The sequence below is a fragment of the Pinus tabuliformis genome, chromosome 8, assembly GCF_031772625.1.
Source record: "Pinus tabuliformis cultivar Carrire ecotype Pingquan chromosome 8, CPIR1, whole genome shotgun sequence".
Lineage (NCBI taxonomy): Eukaryota > Viridiplantae > Streptophyta > Pinopsida > Pinales > Pinaceae > Pinus > Pinus tabuliformis.
This window is the reverse complement of record NC_142294.1, coordinates 1,537,195,474-1,537,214,544: the sequence shown is the minus strand read 5'-3', so window position 1 is coordinate 1,537,214,544 and position 19,071 is coordinate 1,537,195,474. Positions and strand designations below refer to the sequence as shown.

General features: G+C 40.3%; 1 protein-coding gene across 1 annotated transcript in view; it reads right to left on the bottom strand.

Annotated features, from left to right (window-relative positions):
- LOC149241783 (uncharacterized) overlaps positions 1-17,827 on the bottom strand; it is a 251,954-nt gene extending 234,127 nt beyond the window's left edge. Inside the window, exons 1-4 of the mRNA XM_089374050.1 lie at positions 17,436-17,827; positions 16,886-17,255; positions 16,595-16,678; positions 16,302-16,392 (exon numbers count right to left, since the gene is read on the bottom strand). Coding sequence (XP_089230176.1) covers positions 16,302-16,392; positions 16,595-16,678; positions 16,886-17,255; positions 17,436-17,570 — 680 coding nt within the window. The 5' untranslated portion in view covers positions 17,571-17,827. The remainder of the gene's footprint in view (positions 1-16,301; positions 16,393-16,594; positions 16,679-16,885; positions 17,256-17,435) is intronic.
- Positions 17,828-19,071: the final 1,244 nt, after the last annotated feature.

Here is a 19,071-nt window from a genome sequence, read left to right as displayed (position 1 = left end):
CTAGGAAGTTTTCTTCGATGATAGTACTAGGCTCTATATTTTCAACATGAATATGCTCAGCTACAAGCCCCTCTGGCAGAGATACACAGGATTGTTTAGGCTTACCTGATCCTGATGCTCCTTTCTATGATGCTTTTCTTTGCTTGACAATCTTCTCAGGGTCAGGCACTGGGTCAGCTGGTGATTTCTGAGGATTTCTCCGAGTATGCCTCACAAACTGAGCCAGAACTGTAATGTGGAGTCGCCACTAGGTTGGTCCTCCAGTAGAGTCGCCAGATAGATGATTACAACCAGAAATGTGTCCAGACTTTGTCTATCATCAAAGTTGGAACTGTGTCGTTCTCCCAGGGAAGCTGAGCTTCAATCTCCTCTCCCTGGCAACAGCGCCAATTATGTTAGGATTCCAAGAAACTCTCCTAGGTTGTAGCTCGGAGATGCCTGGTAACATATAAATTCAACTTATTGTTGCTAATGGATGAATGGAAGGAATGATGCTTGTCCAAGCCAGATAACCACTTCTACTTTGTTTCACTCCAGACATGCGTGAACACCCTCAAACTACAAGGCTTTAGACCACCAACTACTCACAGTTTAAGATTGGGTGAATATGGAGAATACTGACCACACCAACAGATGCACAAGACCATGTGATGGCCAGCTGCAACCAGTAAAGAAGTCTGCAAATCTAATCTACCAATGCACAGACAGGATGACAGCTCTCTGGCACCAGAAGAAGAGAAACCTGAATAACTCATTCAATGATACATACAAGATTTTAACACAAAGATAGGATGACAGCTACTCTAATGCTAAACATCAAGAGTTCAGGAATACAGCATATCAGGCACAGCTTGGAAGAGAAGGGAAATGGAAAGTGAGCAATTAACAGCAAAAGAAGCTTGTATTAGCTGAAAATGAAGACGAGACGCTGCAAGTGTCAAAATAGTTATAGTCTCCAGAAGTTGAACCTTACATCAAAACATCAACCATCAACCCTGATTACATCTTGTTTTTAGGTATATATAGAGTTTCATTACAAAGGCACTTGGCCATTTTAGGTATGGAGGGGTCATAATTGACCACCAACTGCATTTAACTGCCTGATGGAGTCTCTGAGTGCGTTTGCTTGTTTCAGTGGATGAATCTGATCTTTTCAGGTGCTCTGTTGTCCTCTCAGGTAGCTGGAGTGCTCGTATCAATGAAGTTCCATAACTGTTAAATGCAGTTACCTGCTCACGCTCTGTCCTTTTCCTCCTCGGCCATACTGTCTGTTAAATGTGGTTGTTGAGGAGCAACTACGACTGGTATCGGTAGGCTAATCACCTTCGTCCTTCGGGCACACAGAGCGGTCAAGGGACGTGGACTGCATGGCGAGTGGACAGGTTGGATGAAGGAGAAAGATCGATTGTCGAATCAGGAGGACAGACGGCGAAGATGGCTTGGCGGAGGGTATCGAAAGAGGTGGGAGCGAAGCAAACGTGGGTCGTTGGATCCCAGGCGGACAAATCCAACAGTGATCGGGCGGAGAAGGCACGCGACGGTTATCGGGCGGGGACGGAGGATTAAGCGGTAAGTGGTATCGATCACACCGCCTTTGGGCGTTAGGCGGTAAAAGGGTGAGGGCGCGCGATTCCATTCAGCGCATGACACGTAGTGGTGGAGGAGAGAGAAAAACCGCTCTCCATCGCGCACTATCGTTCCATCACTTTGTGGGTGCGGGGAGAGCGACTGTCGTTGGATCTTCGGCGGAGATGATCGAGCGGCGAGGAAACGATCGCCCAAGTCGCTTTATTGGGCACGACGGGGGCTGTCAGATCAGCAGGGACAGTGAACGGTGGAGGTTACGGGCGATGAGTATATGAAGGCACAAAGTCGTATGGGCGCAGTTTTATGGGGTTTTGGGTTTTAGCACTCTGCGCTTGTAACAAAAAGGGGTTTTGTTGGGTTTTTAGAAGAAAAGTAGGGGAAACGAAGATGAAGGGAGAATGGGCGAGTCAAAAGGAAAGGAGAAAGCGACCGTTGTAAGCTTCTTTCAAGCACGACCAAGGACCAAGCCCACTTCCGACCTTTAGAGAATCATCATTATATAGCAAAGCTAACACCACCCATGGACGAGATGCCAATAGTTGTTGAGATATCAGGAGCTGTGACCAAGTTTACAGGCGATAGATGCCCACAACAGTTCTACCAGTTTCAGGCTGACCTTCTAGCATTAAAAAGGAAGGTCGCATTAGTGCGTGAGGCTATTCTGCAACAGAACGAGGAGCTAGAGGGCATGAGAGCGGTTTGTGCCGAGTCCACGACCAAATTGACTCATGTTGGGGAGTGGTTGGATTCCCTATTGGTGCAGCTAGAGTGCACAGTGGAGCGTGAGAGCAACCCTCTTCGGGCATACATAGATGAGGCTGTCAACACTATTAGGTTACCTTGGCCCATTGGACAGAGAGAGGCAAAGCTACCTAGTATGTATTGACCAGGATAGCGAGATGAGACGTCCTAAGTTGCACAGGGTGCAACACCCGCATGTTGGGGTTATTTTATGTGCGGGAGTTCATGCATTCGATCCCTCTCTTGGGGTTGGGTGGCAAGAGATTATGAGTTGGTACCCAGTGGAGTGGGCTATGGAGATGGTAATGGACCCAAGTGGAGCTCAACAGGAGTTTCCAGGCACTGGGGATGCTGGAAGCCCCGACTGGCATTGGGATCCAGGAGGGACCACCTATCATTTCCCAGGTATATTGATTGAATATGACCTAGAGGGTATAATTTACCTAGCAGTCGAGGGTGCACCTTCGCTAGGAGAGTTTCGGTCAGCACCACTGGCCAACCAGTTTATGGACAAGCTTCTTGGGTTGACTTGGTATGACGTTTGTACACAGGATCACGAGGTGAGTGTTTGGCAAAAGTTTGTCAGAGGAGGTGGCATTGTCAAGCCACCAGATGGCGCCTTGTATGGAGTTGGGGATTCTTAACTTTTATGTGGGGCACAGAGGACACAGAGGAGCAGCGCAAGGGTAGCATCAGTGCTGACACATAGGGAGATTCGCTTCTCGGATCCCTCAGGGAGGATTTGGAGTGAAGATCCATTCACCAGAGGGTATGATGATGCGACGATGGAGGTGATGATACCAGTTGGGTGTGGGCTGACGCATAAGGACACAGCTTTGGGCCATCTCATTCAGGGATGGTTAGGAGCATCTTGCGTGGAGCATTGGTCTGCAGATGGGCATGGAGAGGCATGGGGGAGTGCCTCACAGCGCATTGAGTACATGCAGGGAGTGACTAATGCAGTGACACTCGCGAGACACAGGACGGTATAGGATGGCATAACCGTAATCGGGGGTATCCAGTGGTGTACAGGGATAGGTTGCGGCATACAGTGGCATGTCAAGGAATGCGGTGTTGCTTGGTGGTGTGCAATGACGCATGGTGCAGCGCAGCAGGCTCTTGGAGCGTTGCCTCCAAGGAGGCATATGGACAAGGGCATTAGGTGTACTGTTAGATGCAGCTCACCAAGGATCAATGAGGACAATGTTGAGCATCTGGGGACACCATGCTTAGCGGAGATAGGGCTTCGAGGGAGTTATCAGTAAATCCGAGGCAGAGAGAGTGTCGTCTATAGGATCACTCTTGGGCATTTCGGCAGAATTTTGATCATACTGTTTGGGACATACCTTCCCATCATCCTCCAGTGTTCCTTACAGTCACAGAGTGTTTAGTTGTTTCCCCTTGACACTCTTCGTTCAGGCAGCAGGGTATGGGAGGCTTACCCTAGACAGTTGGATGAGAAACCGCCTGCCATGAGTCGGGAGGAGACTCTTCAGTTGAGACCCTTGGTAGGTGCACAAGCTGTCGGATACAGGCTTAGGGATGTCATGGTTGACAACCGAGGTAGCATATATTCCACGCCTGAGCTCACACTTGAGGGACGGTGGATGGTAGACTTCGTCTACAGGAGGGTACCCAAACTCCAAGCAGTGTCGAGGTGTATCATTAGGAGTTGGGATAGCAGATTTCACTGTCTGGCAGGAGCAAGGCAAGTTCATAGGAATGAGACCTATTTCTTATACTTGGGGTCCACCTAGGGAATACATACAGAGATCCGAGATGAGGGCCAAATGGGTTCTAGCTGGTAACGACATTACGCAACAACACCCTGTGAGGAGTGGGAGTTATGAGCTCCTCGTATGTTTGGGGAATCTGGGGATCTGGTTGGCAGGCAGATCACTCCACTTTGTGACGAGTAGGGTCATGGTAGTGGATGATCCAATTCACTTTGGATTTGAAAGATGAGGGATCACTGAAACCTCCACTGCATGGCAAGGCAGACTTGTCTTGTTATGGCTCAGAGTTGAGCTTGGCAGTGGAGGGGTAGATATTGGCATCATGGAGATGCTCAGGCAGGATGAACTTGACTCTCACAGATTTTTCGCCACTAGGCCTCAGGAGGGGAGGATATTGTCTGTGAGCGATGGGGAGAATGTCATAGTCAGAGTAGCGCAGCGTCAACATGGTGGCACCACTCTGGGACTAACAGGGAACTGGGGCATCACAGCTCTTTACAGCTCAATAACCTTTAAGGATGCACTAGCTACTATAGGGGGAGATCATACAAATCTTCCATTGGGTTGTAGCGAGTCACTGATGGAGCAAGGGACTTCTGGTACCTGTATCGGGCAGGATAGTGAGTGGAGTGAGGGGAGCTTCATGTTGCACAGGATGGCCTAAGATCCTGGCATTGCAGGATAGTGAGTGGAGCGAGGGGAGCTTCATGTTGCACAGGATGGCCTGAGATCCTGGCATTGAAGGATTTTTTCATATCAAGGTAGTGCAGATGTCAGGCACAATTCAGTGGCACATCTCAGACCCTAGCACATTTTGCAGTAGCAGTGGGGAGTAACAGTTAGAGAGGATGCTTGCTCAGGCATTGCTTGAGGACAAGCGATTTTTGGTACATTGGAGGAGCTTGTCAGATGGGGATGCTACTTGGGAGGGCAAGCGTATACTTGAGCATCCAGCACTGAAGTTGCTTGGGGACAAGCAACATTTGGGATGGGAGGACTGTAATGTCCCTTCCTAAATTATTTTGGAACAGGATTAATTTCTACATTTTGGGGCAGATTTTGGAGGTGATGGGGCCCATTCGATTTTATTATGAGGCTAGGCTTAGTAGAATTTTTTCGATGTGGTTAATTTGTACGTGGGGACCACCCACACTAGGATAATACGCATTACCTAGTTTGATTTGCATGGAGGAGAAATTGATGGTTAAGTGAGGGATCCACGATGGAGGGAAAAGCGTTCCACATAAATCTATATAAGGAAGGCAACTCTCCTCATTTCAGCATCTTATCTTTTGACATATTGAACTCAATCTTAGTTGCTCGAGCTGCTTAGCCGGGTTACTATGCTGTTTAGCACACGAGTGTCTCCGAGCAGAGATCTCAACCCTTGCTTTGGTGGACTTCGAGTGCCAGCCCTAGGAGGGAGTTCTTCTTCATCTCAGTTCATAACAGCAGCAGGGAGACAAGTTACAACAGCTGTAAGTCGAGTACCAACAACAGGGGGATTTACAACAACGCAGGGATTGCCCAGGCACAACGTGAGGTACTCCGGGAAGTTGGGAAGATAGGAGCATCCTTTCATCATTTTTGGGAGTTAGACAAGAGGGCCATCCCACACGCAACTCTCATTTCATCACACACAGGACTGCATCATCTCCTCCATGACTGCGCATTCATTGGAGTGAAACTCTTTGGGGCAGCACCATCCAAGGGAGTTTGGAGCTGGGGTGCTAGGAGATCATTTGGAGGGCCATTTGAGAAAGATTGTTGGAGTTGGGAGAGCAGAGATTGAAAGGATCAGCCACAGCAACAGAATTCGAAATTAGAGGAGGGCCAAGCTGCGAAGGGTCAATTTCTGAAGGTTGGAACCAAGGGAAACCCTTTCTGGGTTTTTATAGGTTTTGGGCAAGGATCACACTCCTGATTTTATAGAATTTTATGGGCAGAATTGAGGGGTCAAACAGGGGTCCCAACTTAGTCAACATTAGAGGAGCTAAGGGGAATTTGGGCCAAAATTCCAAGATCAGCATTTGGCCATTTCCTTTGTGGGTTATTTTGGGTTTCTTGCGTAGACGCTGGGGTTAATTTCCCAAAAAATTTCTGAGCAACAGGGAAGGCTCTAACAGCAAATCATTTTAGGCAGCAACACCTTTCTGGCCAATAACAGCACAACTCTTGGGTCGGATTACCCAACAGATTTGAGGAGGGTGTTCCATTGTTCATTTTGGGATGTTTCTAGCTTGCTTAGAGCAAGCACAAGTGCACACATTCCAGTACCTTGTTGTACACCTCTTCCCATTTAATAAAATGAGAAGACAGCGTAGTTTGGTTGCTAATTTTGTGGTCTGGTGGTCTAATTTAATTTTATGGTGTTATTTTTATTGTCTACTTTGCATAGCACTATTTTCCCTGGTTTGGAACATTACAACAAACTTAAAGGAGTAGAAAGCTTTTCCCTCAAAACCATACAATCGAAAAAATGTGAAATTGACCTTCATTAAACAACTTGCCCTTCCCTATCAAAAAGAAAAATCTCGCTTCAAAGATTAATGCATCAAGTTCTCTTCCTAAAATAATATTTCACTTCCTTCACAAAAACATTTTAGATTTCAAAAGTGGAATTAAGCCTTAAGCTTCCAAAAAAAAGATACCATAGATATACAAGCTTAACCTCTAGGTTGACATCAATGCTTGTTGTCAAATTCTCAAAATCCTCGCTAAAGACCAAGGCAAAAATCAAATAGGAAAACACCTAAACTCTCCTACACTTTTGGTATTCTAGCAATTGGTGTGAAACATATTTTTCCTTGTCATGTAATCTATTGGCATCTTTCCAAATTCTTGGAGTTGTCATCTTCAAAGATACAAGACGATGTGAACTTTTGAATGCAAAGCAGAATTATCGAACTAAAAAAATGATCTAACCATCCCAATTCGATCTTTTGTGTAACCTTGCACTTACTCGATATTGGAGATGAATTGTTATCATAAGACGTAACTGTGTCGACATCAATATTCTTCAGAACATAGTTCAGTTGTTTTCAAACCAATGATCTAGATAGGCTGACCTATGTCACACGATTCGGGTTCGAATTCAAGTTCGGCAACGATTAAGTTCGATTCGAATTCGAATTTTCTGATGAGGTTCATATGAGGTTCGACATTAAGTTCGATTATACATATTTTTCAACATATATATATATGACATAAAATAATAAAAAATTGAGCACCCACGAGCCACAAATGACGACCACTATTCACTTCACGCTTTGGGTGGCGGGGACAAGCAGCATCTAGAAATTCAATTCAGGAAATTGCAGAGAATACAACACGCAATGGCAACACTGAGCACAATAGAGTGAGTACACTCAGACTGAAGTTGGCTTGTGAAAGTCTATCGACAACCATGATAAATAAAGCCAAACCAGTGGCCACAGCGAGAAACTAACTAGTGGGAAGCGAAACAAGAGAAAACCGTGTGTTGCCCATGGTTTTCCACACATGGTTTTCCTCATAAACCTTAAAACAACTGACAAAATCAGCCTGAACTCTGACCTTGAACGCCAAAAAAAAAAAAAAAAAATTATAAATTTGACTTCATGTTCGTCTTTAGGTTCGCCTTTAGGTTCGAATTTGTTGAGGTTCAAATTAGTTGAGGTTCAAATTTGTTAAGGTTCGAATTAGTTGAGGTTCAACTATCAAGTTTGCCGAACCTGAACGAATTTGAAATTTGTTTTTGGGTTTGCCGAATTTTGCACCTCAAGGTTCAAATTCGGCGAACCTCGTGACATAGAGGCCGACTAGTTGAGACGTCTACTCTTATGATTTGGGTGTCAATGAGTTCATGTGACCTGATTTTCCCTTATCATGCTTGTGGCGATTTCTTGATTTACTTCAAGTAGTGATGTTGTTGAGTTGATTATGGAATCTTCACTTGGAAACTCCATTGTCTGTATTGTAGCATCTAAGTACGTTTTGACTTCAATTGGATTAGCATCTTTCAAACTTGTAACAGTAAGAGGATCTGTATTTGTTCCCCTCTCATAAAAAAAATTAGAAACTTTTACCTGAAGACTTGGATGCTTCTACCTCAATAAGTTGTTTGTTTTCCAGCGGCTTCGTAAGCTTCTTAAGCTTCTTAATTTGCATTAAGTGATTTTTCACTATGGTCTTTGAGGCGAGAAATATTGTTATTTTTGTCAGTGATAATTTTGTCAATTCTTTACTTATTTTGCTTGACTTTCAACTTTCTTGAATGATCACTTTTGATATATCTTTCAGGGCTTTTGACAAAGGTACTCTTGCGCCTTTCACATTATATATGGACCATTGTGATACTTGTATGATTTCTTTAACTATGGTGATGATCTCACTTGATTTCGAGGATATGTTTCAGGTTTTATCTCCTAGGTACATCAGTTATCCCTTGAGGGATGGACCGATGCCTTCTCCAGCACTTCAAAGAGGACATCCAACCCACTTGATGACTACTTTAGGGTATTGTATCCAACATGTTGACCACTCAAAGAAGGCCATTGACCTTGGGATTGATCCAGCACTAATGATGACCCTCTCCTCCCCCTCCAGAGCTTGAAACATTGTCCAAAAAAGCTAGGACATTACCGATGAAGATTATGTGCCCTAATGACCACAGGTGACAGGACGCCCCCAAGCTGGCCTTGCACCCTCTTGATGGATGTTGCCCTATTCCTAGACCAAATTATTGACAATGATGACTTAAGATCTCTTTGGAAGAGATGATGCACCTTTATTGGTGATGATGTTGCCTCTTAGCCTTATGACATCACCATGATGAGGCCTAGGATGATGATGTGGTCTTGGTTCTTGGAGATATCTTGATGTTGAAGGTTTTGCTTGACCATTGTACACCTAGTTGATGAGGACATGGTTTTGGGTGGCTCATCTTTTGCACCTTTTTGATGGAGATCTTCACTTTTGGATGATGATGTCACCCTTGGAGGCTTTATTACTCACGTGTGGCCTTTTTATCAATATGAGAGCTATCTTTAGGTAGGCTTGTGACTTGCTTAACTCGTAAACACTTAAAAGTATTACTTAGGGCTCTTAGTGTATTTTACCTTGATTTGACTTGGTTGCCCTCATATAAATAGAGGGAACTCAAATTTAGGAAGGCCATTGTTGCATACAATCATTTCTCTCTTGTAAAAGAATGCACACTAGCTCTTTTCTCCGCTCATACGCAATGGATCACTAAGCTAGCAAATTATCTTCAGGAAGATAAAATTGCATGGATAGATTTTTTATGGACTGATGAAATGATGCTTTGGTGAATGGTACAAATTTATTGTGCATATTATTCTTTCATTTTGCTAATGTTGTATAATTAGGGTTTTATGAAATCTTGATGATATGTTGCATCTTATTGGCTCTAAAATCTCCATATACAATATTTGTCGCCAAGTATCCATTAAGAAAACTTAGAATAGCATTCCTTAACCATAAATCTCTTGTTTCTAAAGGTCACTAGGCTTAGATTGAGAGGTTTTCAAACTTTTACTCTCCATTCAAGGTCTTCCTCCTTTGACCTCACCTCTTTTTACTCCAGATATCCAATTGATTGAAGGTACTAGTCATTGTTTGTCAATCTTCTTTAAATTGTCTTTTCTTATTTTTCAGGGTAAACTAGGATTAGAGATTTGCAAAATCTGCATTAAATAGCATGAAACACCTTAATAATCATATACCTAGGGGTAGGGTTTACATCTAATGAATTGAAAAAGGGAAAATATCATTTTATGCATTTTCTAGACATTATTCTAGGGCTGACATCTAGGATTTCCTAGTTGTTTTGTGCACTTCAGCCATTGAAAACTTTGCTTTAGCCTTTCTCTTGTTTACCTATTAGATAATCTTTGATATTTATTTTTTTATCATCATTTATAGGCTAGTTTTATTGTTGCTCATAAATTTTGCATGTTGTAAAGCATCTTTATCTCAAATACTAATCTATAACAGCTATTGTTTAATTAATGGTAGCATGTGTTTGGAATATATTTGAGCATCTTCTAGACTTATCTCGGCACTTTAAAATTGGTCATAGGTTCTTTGAACTCGCTACTCACTACCTCATTTTCAACTACAACCCTACCTTATTGAATATATTTTTGGGGTGTCTAATTAATAGGTTCCTATGAGGGTATTTAGCGTAGGATTCCTTGGGTTACTTAATCTTTGAGGCCTGTCGGGTAAGCCTCCCTTGTGGGGATAATATCCAACCACAAAACAACAAAAGAACAACTCCTAAGATGACAGTGGTGGCTGATCTCATTGTTGCCCTAGACTGTGGTTTGCACTAGGCTACTAGATTTTGCAGTAACAACATCCAATTAGTATTTTACCAACCCTAGTGTCCACAACACATTTTTCCTCTACTCTTCCTCTTGTTGTTCAAAATACCATTTGTATTGTTGGGCCATAAGAATTGCATCTTTTTGACAATTTGTTACCTTCTCTTTCACTCATTTACCACTTATCCTTACATCATTACACAACTATTTTGAAATAAGAAACCATCAAAGCTCCATAAATAAGCATAAGGTAAAGGTCCAGTATTCTCTCAATTATATATGTTTTGCTTTGTAAATTTGATTTAATTTGCATGAGTTACAAAATTTGACACATTCTGCAGCCTCACTAACATTTTGCAGTTGAATCCAAGGTTTGAATAGATCCCATGGGAGACAAATCAGCCAAAGCACATGGGAAGATGCCAAATGTTGCCTACATGGATTTCCACCTATTGGGCGCAAGCAGAAGAATCCTAGTTGACCACAATCTCAAAGTCAAACTTACAGTCAAATAACGACACGGCACATTTAAATACACCAGACATCTAATTAATAGGTTCCTATGAGGGTATTTAGCCTAGGATTCCTTGGGTTACTTAATCTTTGAGGCCTGTTGGGTAAGCCTCCCTTGTGGGGATAATATCCAACCACAAAACAACAAAAGAACAACTCCTAAGATGACAGTGGTGGCTAATCTCATTGTTGCCCTAGACTGTGGCTTTGCACTAGGCTACTAAATTTTGCAGTAACAACATCCAGTTAGTATTTTACCAACCCTAGTGTCCACAACACATTTTTCCTCTGCTCTTCCTCTTGTTGTTCAAAATACCATTTGTATTGTTGGGCCATAAGAATTGCATCTTTTTGACAATGTGTTACCTTCTCTTTCACTCATTTACTACTTATCCTTACATCATTACACCACTATTTTGAAATAAGAAACCATCAAAGCTCCATAAATAAGCATAAGGTAAAGGTCCAGTATTCTCTCAATTCTATATGGTTTGCTTTGTAAATTTGATTTAATCCGCATGAGTTACAAAATTTGACACATTATGCATCCTCACTAACATTTTGCAGTTGAATCCAAGGTTTCAATAGATCCCATGGGAGACAGATCAGCCAAAGCACATGGGAAGATGCCAAATGTTGCCTAAATGGATCTCCACCTATTGGGCGCACGCAGAAGAATCCTAGTTGACCACATTCTCAAAGTCAAACTTACTATCAAACAATGACATGGCGCATTTAAATACACCAGACATCTAAATAATAGGTTCCTATGAGGGTATTTGGCCTAGGATTCCTTGGGTTACTTAATCTTTGAGGCCTGTTGGGGTAAGCCTCCCTTGTGGGGATAATATCCAACCACAAAACAACAAAATAACAACTCCTAAGATGACAATGGTGGATGATCTCATTGTTGCCCTAGACTATGGCTTTGAAATAGGCTACTAGATTTTGCAGTTACAACATCCAATTAGTATTTTACCAACCCTAGTGTCCACAACACATTTTTCCTCTGCTCTTCCTCTTGTTGTTCAAAATACCATTTGTATTGTTGGGCCATAAGAATTGCATCTTTTTAACAATTTGTTACCTTGTCTTTCACTCATTTACCACTTATCCTTACATCATTACACCACTATTTTGAAATAAGAAACCATCAAAGCTCCATAAATAAGCATAAGGTAAAGGTCCAGTATTCTCTCAATTCTATATGGTTTGCTTTGTAAATTTGATTTAATCCGCATGAGTTACAAAATTTGACACATTATGCATCCTCACTAACATTTTGCAGTTGAATCCAAGGTTTCAATAGATCCCATGGGAGACAGATCAGCCAAAGCACATGGGAAGATGCCAAATGTTGCCTAAATGGATCTCCACCTATTGGGCGCACGCAGAAGAATCCTAGTTGACCACATTCTCAAAGTCAAACTTACTATCAAACAATGACATGGCGCATTTAAATACACCAGACATCTAAATAATAGGTTCCTATGAGGGTATTTGGCCTAGGATTCCTTGGGTTACTTAATCTTTGAGGCCTGTTGGGGTAAGCCTCCCTTGTGGGGATAATATCCAACCACAAAACAACAAAATAACAACTCCTAAGATGACAATGGTGAATGATCTCATTGTTGCCCTAGACTATGGCTTTGAAATAGGCTACTAGATTTTGCAGTTACAACATCCAATTAGTATTTTACCAACCCTAGTGTCCACAACACATTTTTCCTCTGCTCTTCCTCTTGTTGTTCAAAATACCATTTGTATTGTTGGGCCATAAGAATTGCATCTTTTTAACAATTTGTTACCTTGTCTTTCACTCATTTACCACTTATCCTTACATCATTACACCACTATTTTGAAATAAGAAACCATCAAAGCTCCATAAATAAGCATAAGGTATATGTCCTGTATTCTCTCAATTCTATATGTTTTGCTTTGTAAATTTGATTTGATCCGCATGAGTTAGAAAATTTGACACATTCTGCAGCCTCACTAACATTTTGCAGTTGAATCCAAGATTTCAATAGATCCCATGGGAGACAAATCAGCCAAAGCACATGGGAAGATGCCAAATGTTGCCTAAATGGATCTCCACCTATTGGGCGCACACAGAAGAATCCTAGTTGACAACAATCTCAAAGTCAAACTTACAGTGAAACAATGACACGGCACATTTAAATACACCAGACATCTAATTAATAGGTTCCTATGAGGGTATTTAGCCTAGGATTCCTTGGGTTACTTAATCTTTGAGGCCTGTTGGGTAAGCCTCCCTTGTGGGGATAATATTCAACCACAAAACAACAAAAGAACAACTCCTAAGATGACAATGGTGGCTGATCTCATTGTTGCCCTAGACTGTGTCTTTGCACTAGGCTACTAGATTTTGCAGTTACAACATCCAATTAGTAGTTTACCAACCCTAGTGTCCACAACAAATTTTTCCTCTGCTCTTCCTCTTGTTGTTCAAAATACCATTTGTATTGTTGGGCCATAAGAATTGCATCTTTTTAACAATTTGTTACCTTCTCTTTCACTCATCTACCACTTATCCTTACATCATTACACCACTATTTTGAAATAAAAAACCATCAAAGCTCCACAAATAAGCATAAGGTAAATGTCCAGTATTCTCTCAATTCTATATGTTTTACTTTGTAAATTTGATTTAATCCGCATGAGTTACAAAATTTGACACATTCTGCAGCCTCACTAACATTTTGCAGTTGAATCCAAGGTTTCAATGGATCCCTTGGGAGACAGATCAGCCAAAGCACATGGGAAGACGCCAAATGTTGCCTAAATGTATCTCCACCTATTGGGCGCACGCAGAAGAATCTTAGTTGACCACAATCTCAAAGTCAAACTTGCAATCAAACAATGACATGGCACATTTAAATACACCAGACATCAAAACAAAGTATCAAGCAAGATTGATTCCTTATCAAGCGAGCGATATCACAAAGAATTTGAAGGACAATGATGTGTTTCTCACATGATTCACTTCCTTTATAGCGAATCATGTGACTTAGAGTCTTAATAGAATTAGAGGTCTAAGATGTCAATTTTCAAATCTAGCCTTTAACAATCAGTTTCTCAGAGTAGTTATTTTAAAAATCTATAAAATGCTTCACTAAGAAGTGAACCATAAGGTTGGATATGCTCAGTAGGTTTGGATGTTATTATTAATTTTGAATACTGTTGAAGTTCATGCATTGTTCAATTAATACAATCCTTTTATATGGTTATGCCTTCATGACAAGATTTGGCGTTTGATCACTAATATCTTGAGTTTTTTATCTCTCGTGCGCCTCAAGAGGGCCCCCTGTTGAGTACGAATGTATCTTAATTTTCCTTATGTTTCATTTCTGCAAGCTAAATTAGTCTTTTTTATACTCATTTTCTGCAAGGTTTAGATGCTTTGTTTTTCTTTGATTTATTTACGCATTGTCTTCTGCTCATTTATTTCATGCTTTGTTTTGCTTTGATTTATTTACGCATTGTCTTTTGCTCATTTATTTCATGCTTTGTTTTGCTTTGATTTATCTACGCATTTTTCATTTCAAAAGGAAAAATCTATCGTTTATTGCATATTTTACCGCTAAAAATAGAGTTGATGTCTAGGTATTTGTTGTTGTTATGTGCATTTTCAGCCATTAAAAACTACTTGTTAACCTACCCCCTGCTTACCTTTTCAATAAACCTCAACAACCCTAATAGGGCTTTACATTTTACTATTCAGTATTCACATGCACCTAGAAGATATTTGGACAAGTTTACCTGTGTGATTTGGAAGATTATCTAGATCATCTGGAATGTTGTGACAAAATAGAGGACCTTAGAAAATGGCACACGTCCTCCAAATCATACTATAGAATTGGCAACTACGAAGTGTGGAAAACATATTTAAACATCTGAAACTTACCATCTCAAAAACCCAACTCAGATTCAATTATACAAATGATAAAGAGGATGGTTGCTCCATGGTGCTTCTAAACAATGGGTGGACTCTATCCTATACCGATTTGAACTCAATTCACAACATACAATTGCTGCTCCTGCTCTCAATCCATTAGATACACCAGGTAGTACCAACTTTTGATTTAGCAGCTATCTACCAATTCTTTACTCAATCTGATGAGAAATATTTTCATGCCTGGTTAAAAACAAGTCAGCCAAATGTATGTCCCCAGCCAGAGATTTTGTGATCCATATGTCCCCATCCATAGCTTTCATGATCCATATGTCCCCAACTAGAGCTTTTATGATCCATATGTCCCCGCTTTCATGACCATACAGTTCCATAAGACATAGTGGGGTTAAGAAGAAATATGGTGAAAGTTCAATGAAAAGAATTATTGGCATCAAACAATGAGAATAAGGAATTAATAGGTTGAAACGTTGCTATTGATATATTATTATCATTGATTGGTAATGTGATTGCTTAATTATGCAGTTAAAAGTAACAGACAAGGTTACTAATGGATAAACAGAGAAGTTCCTGAATAAGGATGTAGTGGCATGGCATGGGAATACAGGACCATCATGTCAGCCAATATAAATAGATATACTCAACCATCTATCATTAAGGACGCAAATAAATTAAAACTGATCAAATAATGACAACAAAGAGACATGAAACTGGTTGTTGTAATGGACTCTCATGACATGCACTGTTTCATATTGAGACTTGACAAGGAAACTAGATACCAAGATGTAATATGACCAGCCTAGATCCATCTTAACTTCAGATCTACCAAGCATCTAGAGGGATCAAACCTCGAGGTGCAAACCTCTTTTAGAGTGAAAAGAGATTTCACCCCTCTCAGCACTTGGTAGATCCAGAGTGAAGATGGATCTAGGCTGATTTAATTATTAACCTTTAAATAGGCCACATTAGAGAAAAATATCATGGGAAAAACCATGGGTTGGACTCCGAAAATGTTTTTATTTTATTATGTTTTATTTTAACCATACTGAGCTGGAGAGCACCTCTCAGCACTGCAATTAAAAAAGCTTCTGATTGACGAGAATAATAACTATAACATAGATAGGTCTATAAATGGATGGAAACTATTGTCTTGATGCATGACCATGAGAACATCAATATATACCGTATAGAACCTCTTGTTAGAGTTTACTTTTTAATCCACTAAAAAGTAGTTTACTGCAAGACACAAATCACAGTTGATAAAATGTCTGAAGGAAAATTATCTAACCATTGATCGATAGATATATTGATAGATTTTTCCACAGAGATAGATTTAGATACACATAGACTGATATGGAGACAAAAAGAAAAAAACTTTTAAATCAAACAAGAAAATAGCCATCCTTCAACTTGATTTACATTTAAAATGTTCATTGTGAACAGTGAGATTTTCAAACTTACACTAATTGCTCAGGAATGTCTTTCAAGGAAAAAAGGGGTGGTATAAGCATCATCAGATCATCTTGCTCTATGTCAATAAGACTGCCTTTATCTGAGACATGTCAAACAACGAACCAAGAAATCAAGTCCTTGATACTCAACTTATAACATATTCAATGTCAGATCAAAAATTGTATTGACATGTAATGAATAATAAGAAGTATATGTGAACTGGATATTGCATATGGAAATAACTGAATGACAGTACCACACTCGGCTTCTCATTCAACCCATCAAAAGTCTTGAGATCTTACCAAAACGTGGATCAATGCGTTTCTTTTTCTTTTTCCTGGCAGAATCAGCATGAGCAGCCAATACATACTGATAGTCTACCATTCCTGCACAAGCAATAGGGATAACACGAAGTCTTTTCAATATTTTCAGCTCAAAGATATCAAGTGATGGCTACCTTGTAGCCCTAATAGCATATTCAAAACACTCGAGAATGCAGCTTACAGAGCAAATTCATGAATGAAATTACATTTAACATAATAAGAGACTTAAAAAGGTTAGACTGGTGAGCTAAAGCAACTATCTACTCTCACCATCAAACGTGTATGCATGATCAACTCTTGCAACTAGATCAGCTCTTAGCTCCTCACTTGTTGGCATTTCAATTTGTGAGGAATCCATTCCCTCGATCTCTGAAGTAACCTGTTTCTTTGGACTCTCTGGAACAAATGTCTCTGATCCAAGGGTCAGTGTATCAGCCCCTCCATCAATAGACATTCCATTTGTCTCGCAAGAAGAAAAGGTGGTTTTTGAACAAGAAGCAGGCACATCTTGTATGATTTTTCTCTTCGATATACGTAATAACAAATAGTTACTGTGGCGAAGCTCCCCAAATGCAGGATGAGAATAAGGATCTTCTGGGCGAAATCTAAGTTCAATATAATTGGTATCTGAAGACCGTGCCTGAAACATGGGAGGCTTTTCAGTACTCTTCACAACTTATTCACAACTTCATCATTTTCAAGAACAAAAAAAAATCATCAAGAACTTAACAAAATATTCTCACCTTGGCAATTCCTTCGGTACCTAATGTAAATGTCGTCGGGTTTTTAAGCAAATGAATAAATAAAGATGCAGTCTCACCTTGGCAATTCCTTCGGTACCTCCGAGGGTTTCGATAGCTCGAGAAATGGAAGAAGGATAACCGGGGTAATTTACAGCAAAATATGTGGTATCTGGTATCACTCCCGACACGCTTCCGTCCTCAATTACTCCCATCTCTGCACCATTCACAACACGCTGTGACGCTTAGAACCCTGCTTAAACCCTCTTCAAGAATCGTTGGGCTTGGATTTGGCCTGCAGTCCGTTCTTTTTCAAATTCCTTTGTACTTCCATAGGCATTTCGCGCAATCTGCATATGACGATCAAACGTCCACAAATTCGATTTAAAATAATGATCTGGATAATTTCTCCTTTGAAAGGGAGGGTCGAATCCGGATGGTTAATGTGGGGGACAACTTAGTGAACACGATATATATGATCTATAGAGTACAGTAGGCTGTTCTTTTATTTATATATATATGACATAGTTGAGTGTATTCACATGAATGTTACACTCATTCAAGTGCACTCATGGGCATGGACTTTAAAAAAATTTATCTTTTCAGTTAGGTGGTTTTTTAAAACTTTTCATTGATGCACTGGGTGGTTTTTCAAAACTATTGATGAATCTCTTGTCAACTCAAGTCAAGTATGACATTTATTCTTTTCAATAATTAGTTGCTATTCCTCATCATTCTTATACATGAATCTTACATAATTCAAAGTTTAGGTAAAATGAGATTTAGTTTTGTCTATAATTTATCGATTTTCATTTCTGTTATTTGATGAATAAATCTCTGAATGAAAGTTACTTAGCAAAGAATAACTTTCACAATTTTGCTAGGTACAAATCATGTCATTAACCATAAAAACTTAGTCTTTTCAAAGGAATGATTAATTCTCGATGGTTTTCCAATCTTTTGAGTTCTCTCTCATCACCTCTTGCCTTATTAAGATTAATGAGTGAGTCAAGCCGCAATGTAATATTCATAGAAGCAACAACTATCAATAGGTCATTGAAACTATAAATCATGCACACGAGATTCAACATGTAATAGAGTTCTTTCTTAGTTTTGAAAATCTATATTTCCTTTAACTATATCTTTTATATTTATTTCTTTCTTTGAGAAAGAGGGATTTCTTTTGGGAGGGGTTTTTTTCACATATGTTCATGAGGTGAGTCAATCCTTATCGAATGCCCCTCCAAAGGCATGTTAAGCACTTTACCTTTTGAAGGAGTCTCATCTCATGTGCTCTTAAAAGAAATGCAATGGGCCTCTCCATATCTCTTTCTTTCCACTTCAAAGTGAATAAGTGTATTGAAGCCCCTTAATCATCACTCATTGTGGCATAACATAAATAAGTCAAATGATTCAATTGGGGTTATCTCAAGTGGTTGGTCAGAATGGTTGTTTATCTCCCCTACCCAAATTCAATTTTCTGTGAGTGACATGATGATGAGAAATATTGTTATAATGGTTAGGTGCCTAGGAATATTGTTGTATTAACCCTCACACTCACCCTCGGGCTAAGAAAAATGATAATTTCCTTTTAAAAATAAATAATTCAAATGAAAGGAAGGGACCATGGAAACATGAGTTGATGGGTAGGAATGTATGAAGTTGTGTTCATTGTGAGAGAGAAATTTGTTGGACAAAGGGAGAAGACACGCTTCT